Here is an 18,821-nt window from a genome sequence, read left to right on the forward strand (position 1 = left end):
ACCTGGGACAGGGCAGTTCGTGGTTTCAATACCGGCTGGGGGATGTTCAAGGTGTTCAAGGCCAGGTTGGATGGGGCTTGGAGCAACTTGATCCAGTGGGAGGTGTCCCTGCCCATGGCAGAGGAGTTGGAATTGGCTGGGCTTTAACGTCCCTTCCAACCCAACCCAAAGCATTCTATGATTCTATGCCCTGGCTCCGCTTGGGGAACACATTTCCATAAGCCAGCAGGGATTTCGGCACGCTCCAACAAGCTGTCGGCACACAGCTGACACATTCTGGGATAGCAGCAATCCCCTGAAGGAGGCTCCGAGGCTGGCATGGATGATTGATGCTGAGATGATGAAAAGGGGAGCGCCTTCGCCCATCCCCGGTGTGCCCTGCTTTATTTTTAAGAAGGTGACCTCAGTGCAGGCACGTGATGTCACGCAATGTGCTTACACCGCTGCTCCGATCTCGGAAAAGTCTTCAGAGGGGATTGCAAGTTAAAAATAAATGGGCAAGAGGCAAAGGAAAGCCTCACGGTGAGTCATGTATTGCTCGCCCTGCTGCGAGAAGGAGAAAATACAGACATTAAGCTTTTCTCAGAAAGGGAGACATTTACGAGAAGTTGAATTAGAGCGTTGGAAGTATTTGTTCCTGCAGCTTTATGGAGAGGCTTCATGTTTTAAAAGAGCTTGAACTCTGGGTTGTCGTCCTCTGCCTGAAAAACAGGAGGTTTATTGATAGGAAAGAACATAACGAGCCCTTTCTGCTCAGGGTTACAGCTCTTCCCCTCGCTCATTCTCCCGGACACAGCAGGGAATTGTTCAGCCCAGAGGCACAAACCCAGCATATCCCACAGCGGCTGCTCCCAAGGCACAGGGATGGATGATTTCTAAACCAAATGCTGGGCTGAAACTGGATCAGTGAGGAAACATCTTCCTCTGACAAGCATGACTTACTTCTCCCATCTCCTGTAAATGAACTCACTTGGCACTGGGGAGGCTTAAATACCCCAGCTTCATGTTTTCTCCTCCTTCAGATTGCTTTCATTATCAATGCTTATTCCAAAATGAAAAAGTATTTAAAAAAACAAAAAGCATTTTCTTTATTTATTTTTTAATGAAAGCTGATATTTTACCTTTTAGCACCTGGGTGATGCCACCAACCCTGGGAGGGGCTGGAGGCACATTTTTGGGAGCTGTGTCCCATGCGGTTATCTTCTGAAGATGCAGTGCATCACTGGGTAGGCATCAGCCTGGGGCCAGGGAGGGTCCCATCCATAAGGAGCTTACGTGTGTCCCTGCCTGGAATAGCAGCCAGCACATGAGAAGAGGTTATTACACCCCTAATCAGATTGTAGCAGCTGGATGAACATTTATAGCTTCTAAAGCCGGTTGTCTAATAGTAAAGAGAAGGTGGGTGCATGTAGCCTCCAATATTTTATATTTCCCTTGCTGCCCTCTGCAGAAGAGAAATTCATATTAAATTAATCTGGTAATCTGCTTCCTCAAGGATCCAGCTTTATCTTTCAAACACAAGAAGACAACTTGCCTTATTTGCTGCTTTCTCCCCCCAAACCCACCTCTGAGCAGTCCCTCCCCAAAGCCTCCCACCAGCGGGCAGGTGCTGGCAGGCTCCTGTGGCCACGGAGATCTGCCCAGGGATCACGTCTTGGAAAGACATCATCAATGAGGAAAGCGGATCAGCAAGGGCAACGAAACTCCTGCCCAGCCCCACAGCTGCAATGAGGCTCATTCACCGGAGCAGCCCTAACCTGATAGGTTTTTTCCATGCTAGCTTTGCACTCCTTGGCTTTGCCGCAGAGCTGCATCCGGCCAAAGAAACCCGAAGCAGCGCAAGACTTTGCATGGCAAGGTTGGTTACTTGCTTTTTCCTCTCTGTGGTTACTCTCCTGGCACGATGGTCGTGTCCTTACGTGTCTTCAGTATTAAGGACTTACCGGGACTTCTCCTCCCCTCTGTCGTGGGTTGTGTAACTGGGTGCTGATGAAACTTGAAAGGCACATGGTCAACGTCCTGCTCCTGCCAGCTTCACCTCCTGGCCTGTTTCCAGTCATGGCAAACCCCAAAACATTTACATAGCCCTTTTATCTTATTTATTTTTAATACTTTTTTACAGGAAACCTTAGGGTTGTCAAGAGCAGAGGAGAGGCGCCATCCACGAGCTCCATTTTCCTCTCTTACACAGAATAATATGGCAGAGAAAGATTTCTAGGCAGCACAGGGAAAACCCCTTCTTCTACTAAAAACTGGTCAAAAATGACATTTCTTTTCTCTCAGAGCAGGGCTGCCTTTCACGGATCTGCAGGGCCACAAGTCCACTCATGAAGTGACGCCCTCGCTACTTATGCAAATGAAAAATACCCTGAAGAAGCCATAGCTTCAGTTCTTTAATTACACACTGACATTAGAAAATAGCAGCTTGACCAAGTGGCATCTTTCCTTTTTATTGGGAAGCAAGAGTCCCCAGAGCTTTCCTTCCCTGCGCTGCCATCACCCTATTTATTTCCCAAACTGCAATTCCTTCACTCTCCAGACAGGAGCCAAATATTACCAAGACATCTGGTTCCCAAGAAACGTCCAAAGCAGAGCATTTTAACTTAAAAGCAACTATTCCCTGGTGAGACTAGAAAATAAACAAAGGTCTGCAGAATGCATTTCATTAATCCTCTGAACACAGCGTTTACTTCCATTTGGGTTTGCCTGTGAAGGGTTTAGAGGTTTGCCAACAAGCTAAGTGTGGGTTGAGATGGGGTGAGCTTGAGTCCAGACTTTTTGCCGGCTCCAGAGAGTGAGATCAGGATGGAGACAGGCTGTGGGACTTCATCCCTATCTTCAAACCCTACCAAATTACCTCCAAAACCCAGTAAATTGCCCACAAACCAATTTATTGCCTTTGCAATCCGTGGGTAATTCTCCAAACAAGTCCAGAGTTATGTGAATAAAAGAGTTTTGCATGAATTAAAGCAAAAAAAAAAATATCAAATCAAATCAATGAGAAGCAATGAATCAGGGTCAGATGAGTCTGGGTCCTCTCCCAGCTCGTCATGGAAACAAAGGCAGTGATTTCCATTTGTTATGAGAAAAACCCATTCTATTAATGCTTTCTAACCTGGCACGAATCCCCGTTGCACTTAACGTTGCATTATTTCCTCTGCCTCCCGTCACTGCCTGCGCTGCGGATGCAGAAGGGTCAGACCTCCAATGGAGATCGATGCAGCTCTTGGCTTGCTGCCGGGAGAAATTGTACCCTGAGATGCTAAAGAAACTATGAGGCAAACGGCTCCGTTAGATGCTGTGGATAGACTGGTTTGGAAGGGTTTAGTACTACTAACTTCCACGATAAATTAAAGATTAGTTAATAGCCGATCGGCTGCTCCTGCTTGATTTGAATCCAGCATCTGACAGAGTCTCTACATTCCCCAAACAAGACCAGAACTTCCTCCAAAATATATCTATTATGGAAAATTTGTGTTTTTAAGAAGCCACAGATGAATTCTTCCTAACTATCCTGTTCCCAGCGTTGTGTTTCTTTATTTTCCTGGGTTTGGATTTTAGAGATCCCACTGAGGAGAACTGAAACATAAACAAGAGAATCAGGAGACACCTGCACTATTGCACAAAGAATAAATCTGCCTCTGTATTGTAGGGGAGAGTTTTGACAGCCTCACTGACCTTAATCCTGCCCCCGTTATTTAAATTTCTCTTCCAGAAATTAATACGGCTGTCTCCCCCGTGCAGCCAAAGCACCCAGCACACCCCCGCCGGATTATGGTTTTTTAGAATGTAATCAGGCCAGATGGATAAACAAATGTATGAAGCGTTGGGGTGGAAATCCTCTTTACAGCCAGATGTACTCTAGAGTTCAGGGGTGGGAGCATCGCCACGACAGTCGTACCTGGCTCAGCTGTTGAGATCAGCAAAAGCTCAATAAGATTTTGTCTATATTGCGTGGCTGTGCCAAAATCAGAGAGTCATGGAATGGTTTGGGTTGGAAGGGAACTCAAAGCCCATCCAGTCCCACCCCCTGCCATGGGCAGGGACACCTCCCACTGGATCAGGGGCTCCAAGCCCTATCTAACCTGGCCTGGAACCCCTCCAGGGATGGGGCAGCCACCACTGCTCTGGGCAGCCAGAGAAGATATTTCTTCCTAAGATCTCATCTCAATTGCCCCTCTTTCAGCTGAAAACTATTCTCCCTTGTCTTATCCTTGCTCTCCCTGATCAAGAGCCGCTCCCCAGCTTTCCTAAAACCCTTTTCAGTGGAAGCTGCTCTAAGGTCTCCCTAGACCCTTCTCTTCTCCAGGCTGAACAATCCCAATTCTCTCAGCCAGTCCTCATATAGGAGGTGCTCCAGATCATCTCCGTGGCCTCCTCTGGACTCGCCCCAACAGCTCCACGTCCTTCCTGTGCTGAGGATTCCAGAACTGGATGCAGGACTCCAGGTGGGGTCTCTCCAGAGCAGAACAGAGGGGCAGAATCCACTCCCTTGCCCTGTTGGCCACCCAGTTTTTGCTGCAGCCCGGGACACAGTTTGCTTTCTGGGCTGCGAGCACATACTGCTGTCTCATGTCCAGCCTTTCCTGCTCCAGTACCCCCAAGTGCTTCTCGGCAGGGCTGCTCTCAGTCCCTTCATCCCCTCAGCCTGTACTCACACCGGGGGATGCTCTGACCCGGCTGTAGGACCTTGCACTTGGCCTTCTTGAATCTCATGTGCATCCCATATAATTTTTAATAGCCTTCTGTGATGGTTCCTCCTATTAAATATCAGGATACCTCAACATAAAGCACACTGCTGTGGGCAGGAGTGAGATTTACTCCTTTAGAGCAAGACAAACAAGAAGACAGATTCATGCTCTCCCCCATAGGTCTGAGCCTATTTTGTTTTCTATCCATCAACCCACAGAGCATCTCGCTATTTCACAGGATAATGGATTTGGAGCTGCCGCCAGCAACCACTAAAAGCATCCTTTCCTTGCCCAGAACCTCACCCCCAAGATTTCCAAAGAAGCCCCAAACTGTACGGATCCCATCGATATTTCTTGAATAAACCATCCAAGTGCTGTCATTTTCCAGCCGCCCGTTTGGTCACCAGCACTCCGTCCCATTTGCCAGGAGGGATGGTGAGGGTGAACCCAACATTTGCGGGGTGCCCGTGGTGGTTTTCCCTGGGGCAGGAGGATGGATGCTGGCCAGGCTGTGCAGGGCTGGGCTGCGCAGGAGCCAGCTCCTCCCTCTCGCTATTTATTCCTCACCATAGCTCTGCGTCGAGGCTGAATCACCCTGAACCGAGCAAGCAACGGGCTCCCAGCTGGTGAGTGTCGGAAAATGGGACACGGGGGCTTCGGGTGGGATAAATCCAGAGGTTTTTAATACCGAGCGGCATCCCAAGGGATGAGGGGCTGCCTCCTCTCTCTGCCATAGATGCCTAAAAATAGACATTGCCAGCCCTAAAGGCAAAGCGTCCTCCTTAAACCACAGAGCTCTGTGTCTCTCACTGTTTGTTTATTCAGGGCTGATTCAAAGCTGGTGCTGGTGGGAGATTTCTCCCTTCTCCCAGGCTACATGGGGGGTTTTGTTCTTCCCCGCACCTCCCAGGTGCACAGGACTGTGCTCTCTCATTATTTGGGGGATAAAAAAGAAAGGAATGGGATTTCTGAAAACTAGGGGTGGCATTTTCAGAAAGCAAACTGCCAGCCTGCACCCCCCCTGCCCCACAGCCCCCCATCACCAAGGACCTCCCCAGCATCACCAGGAGGGTCCGGACACCCTGTTCCCCAGCATCTTCCCATCCTCCTTGCTGCATCACTCCTTCCCCTTTCCTTTCCCCACCTCCCTTCATTTATTCTCTCCCCTGCCAGGCACCTTAATGAGGTTATTTCCACTGTTATTTTGGCACCAGGGGTTGGTTTTCCCCTCCAAGCCTGAAGCCGCCTTCTTGCCAGCCCTGCGCACGTAATTGCTGCTTGCGCTTGCTCCTCATCCTCCATTTTCCGCTCCCCCCTCTGCCCCAAGGAGCACCAGGTTTCCTCTGCTTCTCCAAAATTGCTCCGATATAAATCACCCAAATTTATTTCTCATATCCTATGTTTACCCGCAGACAGGGAGAACCGGGGGAGAACGCTTAAAAAGAGACAGGGAAAAATGCCTGCCAAGCCATTCAATAACAGAATTTAATAACGATATTATGGTCATTCCGTAAACAGCATTTCCAAGCAGAGACAAACCAGCTCCAAGCCTGAGGAAGCAGCTCCTGGTTCCCATCGCACGCAGAGGTTCCTGCCAGTGACTGCACTTAGTGGGGGCGAAGCCCGGCTGCCCGAGGAGCTCGGTAATTAGCAGCGCCAACGCACTCTGCCCTTTGCCTTGTTTGTCAGCGCTGGTCCCTGCGGACGTGATCCGAGGAACAGGTCAGTTTGCGGAGGTGTTTCAATCCAGGGCTTCATTCTCTCCTCTCTTGCAACTCCCGCGGGCAGTCACATCTTTAAAAAAAAGATTCATTTGCTGCTTTTGTCTCCTATTTCCTATTTGTTTTCAAGTGCCCAAGGAAGGTTTGCCCATCCAAGTTTTTGCCGCGTCTTTGGGCTATTTTTACCCCCTGATTTCATTGCCACTCCCAGCCGGCGGGTGCTGTGGGACGAGGAAGCAGGCAGCTCGCACCAAATGTTTTTAGGAAATGGTGCCTGGCTTCCTTCCCCATCACAGGGACAATCTCTTGCGTCTTCCCTGTCCTTTTAATTAAGCCTTTTGCTAACAATCCCAAGTGAAATGCTGATGTTAGACTTGAATTCAAACATTTGACATAAGACCATTTTTTTGGGGGAGACTGGAGAGAAAGAGCATCATAATCTGAACCCAAAGAGATTAATTTGCTTTTTATGGACCATAAAACCATAGGTAATGTGTAACAGAATCATTTCAGGCTGTAGACAGGAGTTGGTTCTGCATGTTTGTGCTGTGAAGGGCAGCATCTCACAAGAGAACATCACCTCTTCATGCATTAAACTTCTCTCTGGGTTGAGTGGCAACCACTTAGGAAGCCAGATCATTGGCTGCTGCAAAAAATCCCACCCAGCACCCAAACCCTAATTGTTGCTTCCTTTAACATGAGCCGGCAAGCACATCCAAAGCATCCAAGGATGCTGCAAAATGCCCACCCACACTTCGCCAAGGATGCTTCGCTCTGCCTCCCCAGCATCCTGGCATCGCCGGGTATTTCTGGGGGTAGCTCAGCCTTGGGCAGGATAGAAAAATCCTTCGCTATTGCTGGATTCACGTATTAAACACGAAGGTAACGGCAATTCAAGGCTCCTTGGCATTGCAGGGAGGCATCCAGAGAGATCTTGTAGCTTGGGAGGTGTTTTCCAAAGGAGTTGAAGTGCTGGTGTGTATGGTACAGGATGGATTATACACAGAATCATAGAATAGTTTGGGTTGGAAAATCACCTACATCCAAACCCCCTGCCATGGGCAGGGACACCTCCACTGGATCAGGTTGCTCCAAGCCCCATCCAACCTGGATTGAACATCTCTAATTTACAGCCATTACTCCAATTTATAGCCACGGGGAGGGGAGCAGCTTGTTAAAATAGGATTTCATCCTCACCAGCCAATGTCGGAGATGCCCGGCAGGCCCTTGGGGTGCCAGCAGCAAAATGCTGAGTAAGCAGATATTTGCAAACACATTAAACTAGAAAAAAAATACCATTCTTCAGTTATCGCTTCTTGCACAGAAATAGTGACTTGGGCAAAACATACTGAATTTTGTTCTTTTGGGAAAAAACCCCTCCAGGTTAAGGCTGGGCGCTGCCCTCCTTATAGCTCTGGTTACCCAAAAGCTTTGAGATGGGGATTAATCTGTTCATGGCCATCAACCCTAGCACACCAGAAATCTCACTTCTGTTATCTAACTGGAAAGAGAAGGTTTGAGAAGTGGATTTGAACAAGTGCATCTTTTCCCCAAAAAGCTTTTCTTCCATTACTCAAAATTGCCGTTACTTGCAGAGAAGCTGGTGGGGAGGCGTGGGAGATGTATATGTAGAAAAACAACTTATAGATTAAATATATATGTGTAAAATAAGGGGTTTTGAAGAGGAGAAATAGGCATTTGAGTCCAAAGCTCTTAATTCTGGAGGTGGGTTAAAGGGGGGATGTTTATTTTATGTGACGCATGAGTAAGGAAGACTAAAGCCCGGGATGCTGAGGGCAGTGCAGCTGCGGGGGCTGCGGGGACTCTGCTTGTAACGCTGCCTGCCCTTGTGTCCCACAGCCATGGCCCGGCCCCTTGTCACCTGTTGGCTTGTGGCTCTGCTCCTTGGCACCTGGAGCGACGTCGCCTTCTCCAAGAAGAGCAAAGGCAAACCCAGCGGAGGCGGGTGGGGCACAGGAAGCCACCGACAGCCCAGCTACCCCCGCCAGCCTGGCTACCCCCAAAATCCCAGCTACCCTCACAACCCATCGTACCCCCACAACCCATCGTATCCCCACAACCCATCGTACCCCCACAACCCAGGGTGGGGACAGGGCTACAACCCTGGAGGAGGTTACTACAACCAAAAGCCATGGAAGCCCCCAAAATCCAAGACCAACTTTAAGCACGTGGCCGGGGCCGCGGCAGCAGGAGCTGTGGTGGGAGGGTTGGGGGGCTATGCCATGGGACGCGTCATGTCAGGGATGCACTACAACTTTGACAGCCCTGACGAGTACCGATGGTGGAATCAAAATGCAGGGCGTTACCCCAACCAGGTTTACTACCGAGATTACGGCAGCCCCGTCTCACAGGACGTCTTTGTCGCCGACTGCTTTAACATCACTGTGACCGAACACAACATCGGCCCTGCCGCCAAGAAGAACGTGTCAGAGAGTGGCCCAGCAGTGAACCAAACAGACATAGAGATGGAGACCAAGGTGGTGACAAAGGTGATCCGGGAGATGTGCATCCAGCAGTATCGTGAGTACCGCCTGGCCTCTGGCATCCGGCTGCACCTCGCCAATGCCTCCCTCACCGCCCTCCTCCTCCTCATGCTCTTCATCATGCACTGATGCTCCCTGGATCCCATGGCTTTGAGATGTCACCCATGTCCCCGTGGGGACCGCCCAACCCCCCCCATTCTTGCTTGTGGTCGTCTTTGGTGAAGAGCCCTTGGGGCGTACAGACACCGACCTTTCCATCAGAGACTCCTGTTTAGGCAACTGGATGAAAATTTCCTTCTCCACCTGAAACTTGTCCCCAGCATGGCAGGACAGTGATGGAGCTGGATGCCCCAAAAACGGCCTTTACTTCCTCCTCAGGGCCACCCTGCGAGGTACCAGGCAGAGAGGATCTCCTTGGCATCCCTGCAGGAGCATTCCCGGGAATCCTCTTTGCTAACAGGCAGCGTTTTAGTCCCGCTGCCACCAAAACCCCTTTCCCCGCGGCACGTCTGTGTCGCGCCGGGGACCTAAATACCCCATAAAGGTTTGGGAAGGGTCAGAGATGGGATTTGAAAGCAACAAGCTGCCAGGTTGCAATTTTAACCCTTTAATCCTAAACCACACCCTTCCTTGTGTACATACAGATCTTCCCGCTCTGCACCTTGCATGCTGCAAGTGCCTCCTGCAGCAATACACAAAAATAAAGCGATTATTTTTCTCCACAGTGAGGCTAAAACCCTGGCCGGGTTTTGGTTGACCCCTGTGCTGCTTTGCTTTTGGATAAGCCTCGCTGTCTTACCCTGTCTAAAGGCAAAAAGTGCTGCTGAATATCCCCAGAACACCCCAAAGCGGTAACACTTGGTGTGTTATAGCCTGAGAAAAGGCTATTTTGGATGTGCTAGAGGTGACAAGTCATACTCACTCTTCAGCGCCTTGACCTAAAAGATGTTCAAATACAGCAAAAAGGATGCTTGGAGCAGCGTCAGGCACGTAGCAAGAGAATTAAATCAGCTAAATCACATGGTTCCAGCAAACAGCATCAGGAAAACCGAGCCTGGGGTGGGAGATGCTCACAAACCCCCATGTTTTGCAAGCAATTTGTTTAACACGCGGAAGTGGTGGGTGAAATTCTTGCTTCTCGTCTTCGGGTTGATGCTGGGTTGTGTATAACCGGTAGCATCTGTAGAGTTACGCTTGTCAAACCAGTTGCCCCAGTTCTATTTAACCTCTCTTGTGTATTTTTTTTTTGCAAGGCACTGAATGACACCGTCCTAAATGACTTTTTGCATCGGTGTGAGCTAAGTGAAGAGATATATAGATCTATAGATAATTATATAGACAAAACACTTTCAGGATATTCACCAGAGAAGCAGGGCTTTGAGGTAACCCGTACTTTGTGATACGCGAATGTTTTGTAAGTCTGTAACAATGCATGCACGAAATTTGCCATTCCAATACTTTTCTAAGTGTTCGACATCTGGTACAAATTAAATGGATACAGCTAAGACGCACGTCCGCCTCCTTCGTGCAAACAGCTCGTCCGTCCTCACAGCGCCACAAACAGAAGTGGCATTTTCCCTCTGTCTGTCCCTGCCTTCCCAGCCTGTGGGCGCTTTTGTTCCCTTCTCAGCACCAAATTCGGCCTAGAAAACACAATTTCAGTTAACCTTTTCTCTTCCCTCGCTCCCACTAAACGTATCAGTACCATCCAAGAAATATTTTCTAACCAACGCACTGGTTGGGGGCCAGGGGTTTCTTCTCCCTGTAGAAAATCAAAATTCATTTATACCTTGTATTTACTCTGTCTATTTTCTGTCTAATAAAAAGAGTTTGTACATTTGCTGTTTCAGTGGCTTTAAGCCTGACCAACTTCGCGTGAAGCCCCAAGCTCTACTTAATATTGCCAGAAATACAAATCTCCCTGGTACATAAATTGGCATAACAGTGACTCCAACTATCACAAGGGTTAAAAATTACAATTAAAAAGATGCAAGAGTTTTCACCTTTCAGATAGTGCCATAATTCTACATGTATAGAATGATGGCATAGTTTGTGTTGGAAGGGACCTCAAAGCCCATCCAGTCCCACCCCTGCCATGGGCAGGGACACCTCCTACTGGATCAGGGGCTCCAAGCCCCATCCAACCTGGCCTGGAACCCCTCCAGGGATGGGGCAGCCTCCACTGCTCTGGGCAACCTGGGCCAGGGCCTCCCCACCCTCACAGGAAAATATTTCTTCCTAAGATCTTATCTCAATCACCCCTCTTTCAGCTGAAAAATGTTCCCCCCTGTCTTATACCTACACTCCCTGATCAAGAGCCCCTCTTCAGCTTTCCTGGAGCCCCTTGCCATAATGGAAGTTTCTCTAAGGTCTCCCCATAGTGTTCTCTTCTCCAGGATGAACAACACCAACTCTCTCAACCTGTCCTCGTACAGGAGGTGCTCCAGCCCTTGGATCACCTCCGTGGCCTCCTCTGGACTCGGTCCAACAGATCCACGTCCTTCCTGTGCAGAGGACTCCAGAACTGGACACAGGGCTCCAGGTGGGGTCTCACCAGAGCAAAGCAGGGGGGCAGAATCCCCTCCCTCGCCCTGCCGGCCACGCTTCTAATACAGCCCGGGACACAATTGGCTCTCTGGGATGTGAGCACACTTTGCCGACTCATGTTGAGTTTCTCATTCCCGAGCACCTCAAGTTCTCCTCCTCAGGGCTTCTCCAAATCCATTCCCCTCCAGCCTAGATCTGTGCTTGGGATTGCTCTGACCCAGGAGCAGGACCTTGCCCTTGGCTTTGTTGAGCTCCACGAGGTTCTCAAGCCCCACCTCTCCAGCCTGTCCTGTCCCTTTGGATCCATCCTTTCTCCTCAATGTGTAGACAGCACCACACAGCTTGGTGGTGTTGGCAAACTTGCTGAGGCTGCCCTCAATCCCAGTGTCCAAGTCTGTGACAATGATGTTAAACAACACCAGTGCCACCAAAGAGGCTCCTAACTCAAGACTGAGCTGTGGACCTGTTCAGTTTGAGCCTATGCAGATGGGATTTATTTATAGTGCTGCAAACCCCCTTGCCCTCAAGGATACTAAAGAAGTTGGTCTTTAAGTGGTGCTCCAGGTAAACCCCAAATGTGACTTTTTTATACTTTTGACATAAATAAAGGAAAAAAACCCACCTTCTCAGCACTAAGCAGATGATTATTCCTGCATGCAAGCAGCTTGCTCCCCAAGGGGAAACACTAAGAAGACCAAAACAGGGATCCATATCTCCTGTAAGTGCTTAGAAAGAGCAAATTAAAAGATTTTTTTTGCTTGAAACTGGCTACTGGGCATTACCACATTATCTCTGGAGCAGCAAAGAGACAGTGGGGCAAAAACCCCATATGGCCCCGAGGAACCTGGCAGGGTTGAGTGCTGGGAGCCAAAATGAGCGAAACAGAAGTAAAATGTCAGGTTCCCACACATCACATCTTGCTTGTTCAAAAACAATTTAAGAAATGGCAATGGAAAGGAGGATTTGGGGAATAAAAAGCCCATGTGAGTTTATTACATCTGTACCCACAACTAAATTGCTCAGACTTTTTTTGCAGCCCATTTTAAGGCAAGAGGGGAAAATAAATGCAAGAACCCCAGCCCTGGGAGAAGAGGAGGGGAAACTGCTTGGCCAGTCCCCAGGCTACAGCCTGCGAAGGGGGACCCTGTGGATTGGGGCCATGGGGAAGAGACAACTAAGATCCTTATTAGTTAACTAATTATTAACTAAGATCCTTTTCAAGGTAAGATGAAAGCAATTTCAAACTCCAGATAACAGAGAAAGAGGCAGCAAGGAAGATACAGTCCAGCACATGGTCTGAGCCCCCACATCCTTTAGGGACAAATGGATCCAATAACCTTGGAGCCCTCTTGCTCCCTAGAAGTGGTCTGTTTAATTAGATAAATTAACCGCTCTGTGTTAATTAACTAAATACCCCAAATCCTGCAGTGTGGGCAGGAGCCTTGCTGCCAAGTGAGGACAGGCTGTTGATAAATACACCCCAAAGTACAAACACAATCATTTTGGGTATTTTTAAAATGTTCTCCTCCAAATTGCACATCCCATGGCCCTTTGCATCCCTCATCCCCACAAATAAGCACCCCTGTGCAGGCAAAACAACCCAATACACCTTTCTTGCCTGAGCAAAAACTGCAAAAAGAGGATTTGCAGTGTACAGCTGAACAGTTTGCAGAGAGTCGGGGGAGAAATAAGTCTTAATTTTGAGGGTTGAAATGCAAAATAAGTGCCCAAACTTCACCAAGGTTGATTTCCTCCCTGCGTTGGATCCAGTGCTGGAGATCAGAGGAGATGCATTGCCGAGCGAACAGCACCATCTCTCGTCTGAGCCTATCCCCGGCTCCCAGGATCAGCCTGGGGGTGGGTTTGCAATGCTGAGCCTCCCAAAGAACTCTCTAAAATGCAGGTGAGACCTCAGCAGCTCTCGCTCAGGTGCCCTCCAGAGCCAAACCCCCTCTGAAATGTGCTCTGCCTGCAGCCGCTCGCCTGGAAAACCACAGCTCCAAAGGGTCTCGGCATCAAGAGCAGCCCCGCTGCTGTGACTGAACTCACAACCCCAAAACTCCCCAGCACGAGGTGATTAACGGGGCTAAACAACCCCAGCTCTCTCAGCCGCTCCTCGTCAGACGTTCTCCAGCCCCTCAGCAGCTTCGTTGCTCTCCTCTGGACACGCTCCAGAGCCTCAACATCCTTCTTGTGGTGAGGGGCCCAGAACTGAACACAGTATTCGAGGTGCGGTCTCCCCAGTGCCAAATACAGAGGGAGAATCCCCTCCCTGGACCTGCTGGTGACCCCATTTCTGATCCAAGCCAAGATGCCGTTGGCCTTCTTGGCCCCCTGGGCACACTGCTGGCTCATGGTCAGTCGCTGTCAACCATCACCCCCAGGTCCTTCTCCTCCGTGCAGCTCTCCAGCCACTCTTCCCCCAGTCTGTAGCTGCACAGGGTTGTTGTGCCCCAAGTGCAGGACCCGGCATTTGGCCTTGTTGAACCTCATGCCATTGGCCTCGGCCCAGCGGTCCAGCCTGTTCAGATCCCTTTGCAGAGCCTCCCTACCCTCCAGCAGATCAACACTTCCACCCAGCTTAGTGTCATCTGCAAACTTACTAGGGGTGCACTCAATGCCTTAATCCAGGTCTTTGATAAAGATATTGAACAGGGCTGGACCCAGTACTGAGCATCAAGAGCAGCTCTGCTGTGGTGTCTGAACTCACAACCCCAAAATGTCGCAGCCCAAGGTGATTAACAAGGATATCGATGGCTTTTAAGGAGCTTTTAAGGCTTTTCCTGCAGCACAGTCCCTTGCAAGGGCTGGAAGCTAAACTGGGAGGTGGGAAGCGCATTCATAGAATCATGGAATAGTTTGGGTTGGAAGGGACCTTAAAGCTCATCCAGTTCCAACCCCCTGCCATGGGCAGGGACATCCCACTGGCTGAGGCTGCCCAAGCCCCATCCAACCTGGCCTTGAACCCCTCCAGGGATGGGGCAGCCACAACCTCCCAGGGCAACCTGGGCCAGTGTCTCACCACCCTCATAGTGAAGATACTCTTCCTAACATCCAGTCTAAGTGTACCCCCTAAGTGTATTCCCAATGTATCACATGCTGACAGGAGGGAAAAAAAACAAGAACAAATGCAGCGTTGCCAGTGCGGGATCAACCCTGCAGCGTTTGAGCTCCGGCTGTAAATGAGGGTTGTGAGTGGAGGGTGCTCTTGGTGGAGTCTGCTCATCGCAGCAGGTCTGGATGCTAAATATTTGCTAGGAAAATGCGAATTTCAGCTGCCGCTGGAGTTTCTGCTGGGTTTATTGTTTATTTTAAAGAGGTACGTTAAAAAAAAATTGACCCCTCGGTGCATTCTAGGAAGGGTGGGTTTTGTTCAATCTAAAAGCTGTCCCAAAGTCAGGGGAGAGATCACAGCCTTAAGAGCATCGGCCGCAGGGGCATCTCATGCTTGCCTGCTCCTCATGCTGTGAGGGCCCTCAGCAGCCAAACGGCTTATGTAAAATTAAGGTAATTATAGTAAAAGAGCCCAGAAAAAATCAGTGTACACCGCGAGGGCTCCTTCCACCCCTCAAGAGAGGCGAGATCCTACTCAACAGCTCTCCCAGGCAGATGCTAAGGATATTCTTACCTCCAGAACCCCTGCTAATTCCAAGGGGAGGCACCCAAGCTCAAAAATTCTTTGTTGAGGGGTTTACCTGCAGGAGGACGGTGATTGCGGCTGCCCACAGGGTTTTTGGGGATCCCGAATATTTCACTTGGCACCTTCATACTTCCTTTGCTCACAGCAGTAACAGCTAAAGCACGTTTTAGGGAAGGTTTAACCACCCAGACAGGAACTGATGGAGAAAACACAGATGCTGGAGAGGAAAGCATGTCTCGCTGCTTCTCTTAAGTTCTTACCAGGGAGGATTTGCATCCTCTACCCACAATGAGGCACCCGAGGGAGGGTCAGCCCCACAGCTGAGTGTGTTTGGGCAGGGGATGCCAAAGACTGGGACATGTTTGATCATATCCAAGCCAGGGAGATGGGATGGGGAGGGGGATTTGTCCCCAAGCATCTCCTCACGCTGCCCTGCCGCCCTCACTGCCCTCCGGGCACTGCTCTTCCTTGGGTTGCGACTGGTGCTAAACACGTGGGATTCAGTTGGAAAAAGAGAGGATATCTCAAGGTCAAACTTTATTGCAAGGCAGATGTTTTCATCCCCCACCTCCTGAGTCCCAGTGTTCTTTTAGGGGGAAAGGAGCATTTTTTGGTAAAGCTGTGTAATGGGAAGCCAAAGCTGAGCGCCGACGGGGCTGATCCAGCATCGATCTGGGTGCAAATATCCACACATCTTTGCAGGGCTGGATTTGCTCATGCAACGTGATGATGGGCTTTGCAGGTTCCAGCCAGCTCCCAGGTGGCCCCACAAGCACAGGGGGGGTTGCCCAGCTCCAGCTGGTCCTGTTGCCTTGGTGCAGGGAAACTGAGGCAGAGCATCTCTTCCACATCTCCAAGCCACATCTAATCTCCCAGGAAAGTCATTCACTAAGAAATCCCGTCGGGCTCAGCTGCCGGAGGGTCCCCTCCTCACGCTCAGCGCTGCAGCCAGTGGGTGATGAAGCAGACAGAGGGTGCCAGCAGCAAAGCAGGGCCGATGCCATCGCACCGGTCCCTGGGGGCTCGACTGGGGGGTCCCCGCTTGGCACCCATGTCCGGCCAACTCGGGGCATGGAAGCCACCCGCCGGCGGGGGCTGCCGGGCTGCCGGCATGCCATGGCCCAGGCGGGATGGCCGTGGGCGCCCCAAAAGCCCCATGCCGTACCCCGCGGCAGCTCCAGCCGCGATGGCCCCCGCCACCTTTGAGCTGCGGCCAGGGGTGCCCCCGCTGCGGGAGATGGCCCGGAAGCCCCCGCGCAGCCCACCGCTGCCGCCGCCTCCTCGCCCACCCGTTCTCCCACCTGCGCCGCGGCGGCCACCGGCGACGTCGCTGAAGAGGGCGAGCAGCAACATCACCACCCAGCACCAAGCGTCGCGGGGCCTCATCCTGCCCAGCCTGCGAGAGGGGCACCAGGAGGGACGATGAGCACAGGGATCCTGGTTCCTTGCACAGCACAGTTTGCCTCTGGCTTAGGCCAACCTGCATTGAGTATAGAATCACTGAATCATAGAAGAGTTAGGATGGGAAGGGACCTCAAAACCCAACCAGTTCCCTCCCTCCTGCCATGGGCAGGGACACCTCCCACTGGATCAGGCTGCCCAAGGCCCATCCAACCTGGCCTTGAACACCTCCAGGGATGGGGCAGCCACAGCCTCCCTGGGAAACCTGGGCCAGGGCCTCCCCACTCATGGTGAAAAAATTCCTCCTTATGACGAGTCTAAATCTGTCCCTCTCCAGTTTATACCCATTCCCCTTCATCCTATCACTACAAGCCTTTATGAAAAGTCCCTCTCCTGTAGCCCCTTCAGGTACTGGAAGGTCACTATAAGGTCTCCTTGGAGCCTTCTCTTCTCCAGGCTGAACAACCCCAACTCTCTGTCTGTCCTCGTATGGGAGGTGCTGCAGCCCTCGGATCATCTTTGTAGCCTCCTCTGGACCCGTTCCAACAGCTCCATCTCCTTCTTACGTTGAGGATTCCAGAACTGGACACAATTCTCCAGATGAGGTCTCACAAGAGAGGAATAGAGGGACAGAATCCCCTCCCTCCCTGCCGGCCACGCTGCTTTGGATGCAGCCCAGGACACGGTTGGTTTCTGGTCTGTGAGCGCACGTTGCCGGCTCCTGTCGAGCTTCCCATCAACCAGCACCTCAAGTTCTTCTCCTCAGAACTGCTCTCAGTCACATCATCCCCCATCAAGTACTGAAAAAGGCGATTGCCCTGACCCCGGTGTAGGACCTTGCCCTTGGCCTTGTTGGACCTCCTGAGGTTCTCACAGCCCCACTTCTCCAGCCTGTCCAGGTCCCTCTGGATGACATCCCAGTGTGGCAACTGCACCATATATACTTAATCACTTAATGTCTTTAATATACTTAATGCATTAATAAATCTATTTACCATATTCAATATAGATAACTTAATGTATTTGTAAGCTTGGTGCAATGCAAATGCTCCCGACTTCCTGAGCAAAGTTGACTTTCATTTCTCCACCCCGGGAGCATCCCGATGTGACTTCCCCCCCTGCAGCCCCTCCAGCTGAGCAAACAGCCTCATTGTGCCAAAGCTGCTGAGCCATCGCGGCCCCCAAATTGTCCCAAAAATAGCACAAGCCGTGTTGACAAAAGCCTTTTGTAAAAGCAGAGTCCCCCTGGCCGCCCGCCCCGGCCGCAGCATCCCTGTGTCAGCGTTTCCCTCCCCACTAGAAGGTGCCAGGCCTGACCCCCCCTTCAAAACCCAGCACTTCAAATTAAAAATAGGGTTTGATTAATTTAATTTGCCTTGTTTTGCTGCCCTGTTATTCCAGCTGATGTAGTTTATGTTAAGAAAAACCTGGAGAACCCCTCGTCCCCCCCTCCCAGCTGCTTGCAGCTGCATCGCCACCACTGGAAATGCTACAAACCCAGGAGGCAAACTCCATAAAAATCAAGACACGGGGTATTTCTCCTATCTATTTCCCCCCTTTTGATTTCCCTACAGCATCCAAGCCCGCGGATCACAACCCTGGGGAAGCGCCACTGCTGAAGTGGCCGGGCAGGGTGCGATGCCTCTCCAGGCTGCTCTCCCCATGCCAATCTCCAGCTCAGGTGTGTGCCAACCCCCAGCACTTCTCACTTTGCCATCTACCCAGTCCCTCTTCTTTCCATCCCCCGACTCCTCGCTCTGGTTGCTGCCCTTACCTTTGCACCCGGGGCTGCGCTGGTGATGCTTCTCCCTGTTTGCGCCCGCTGGGTTCAACTCACATCGGACTTTTCCCAGCGGATAAAGCTTTGATAAGCAGAGCCAACGTCACTCGTATCCCCCTCCTGTGTGGGGAGGGATAAATGGGCTTCAATGGGCTGGATAATGCGCGGCCAGCAGCTTCAGGGGGAAAGCAAAGCGTGGCTGGGGATAACCTTGGGGATGCATATTGCTCAGCATCGAGGAGGGGAAAATAACTGAATATCACAGAATCACAGAATCACCAGGTTGGAAAGGACCCACTGGATCATCGAGTCCAACCATTCCTAACACTCCCTAAACCATGTCCCTCAGCACTTCATCCACCCGTTCCTTAAACACCTCCAGGGAAGGCGACTCAACCCCCTCCCTGGGCAGCCTCTGCCAGTGCCCCATGACTCTTTCTGTGAAGAATTTTTTTCTGATATCCAACCTGAACCTCCCCTGGTGGAGCTTCAGGCCATTCCCTCTTGTCCTGTCCCCTGTCACTTGGGAGAAGAGCC

General features: G+C 50.8%; 2 protein-coding genes across 2 annotated transcripts; one reads left to right on the top strand and one right to left on the bottom strand.

The window, feature by feature from the left end:
- Positions 1-5,161: 5,161 nt before the first annotated feature.
- Positions 5,162-10,427, top strand: PRNP (prion protein). Its single transcript, XM_009567830.2, has 3 exons — positions 5,162-5,317; positions 6,210-6,413; positions 8,273-10,427. The coding sequence occupies exon 3, from the start codon at positions 8,275-8,277 to the stop codon at positions 9,043-9,045; it is 771 nt and encodes a 256-aa protein (XP_009566125.1). The 5' UTR covers positions 5,162-5,317; positions 6,210-6,413; positions 8,273-8,274; the 3' UTR covers positions 9,046-10,427.
- A 5,287-nt stretch (positions 10,428-15,714) lies between these two features.
- Positions 15,715-18,732, bottom strand: LOC128849196 (shadow of prion protein-like). The gene is made up of 2 exons (XM_054049610.1): positions 18,279-18,732; positions 15,715-16,583 (listed from the first exon to the last, which is right to left on the bottom strand). The coding sequence occupies exon 2, from the start codon at positions 16,487-16,489 to the stop codon at positions 16,040-16,042; it is 450 nt and encodes a 149-aa protein (XP_053905585.1). The 5' UTR covers positions 16,490-16,583; positions 18,279-18,732; the 3' UTR covers positions 15,715-16,039.
- Positions 18,733-18,821: the final 89 nt, after the last annotated feature.

Source organism: Cuculus canorus, chromosome 26 (genome assembly GCF_017976375.1).
Source record: "Cuculus canorus isolate bCucCan1 chromosome 26, bCucCan1.pri, whole genome shotgun sequence".
In the NCBI taxonomy this organism is placed as follows: domain Eukaryota; kingdom Metazoa; phylum Chordata; class Aves; order Cuculiformes; family Cuculidae; genus Cuculus; species Cuculus canorus.

Excerpts from the sequence above, each read along its gene's own strand:
- PRNP (XM_009567830.2), top strand. The coding sequence starts at position 8,275 with ATGGCCCGGCCCCTTGTCACCTGTTGGCTTGTGGCTCTGCTCCTTGGC.
- LOC128849196 (XM_054049610.1), bottom strand. The coding sequence starts at position 16,489 with ATGAGGCCCCGCGACGCTTGGTGCTGGGTGGTGATGTTGCTGCTCGCC.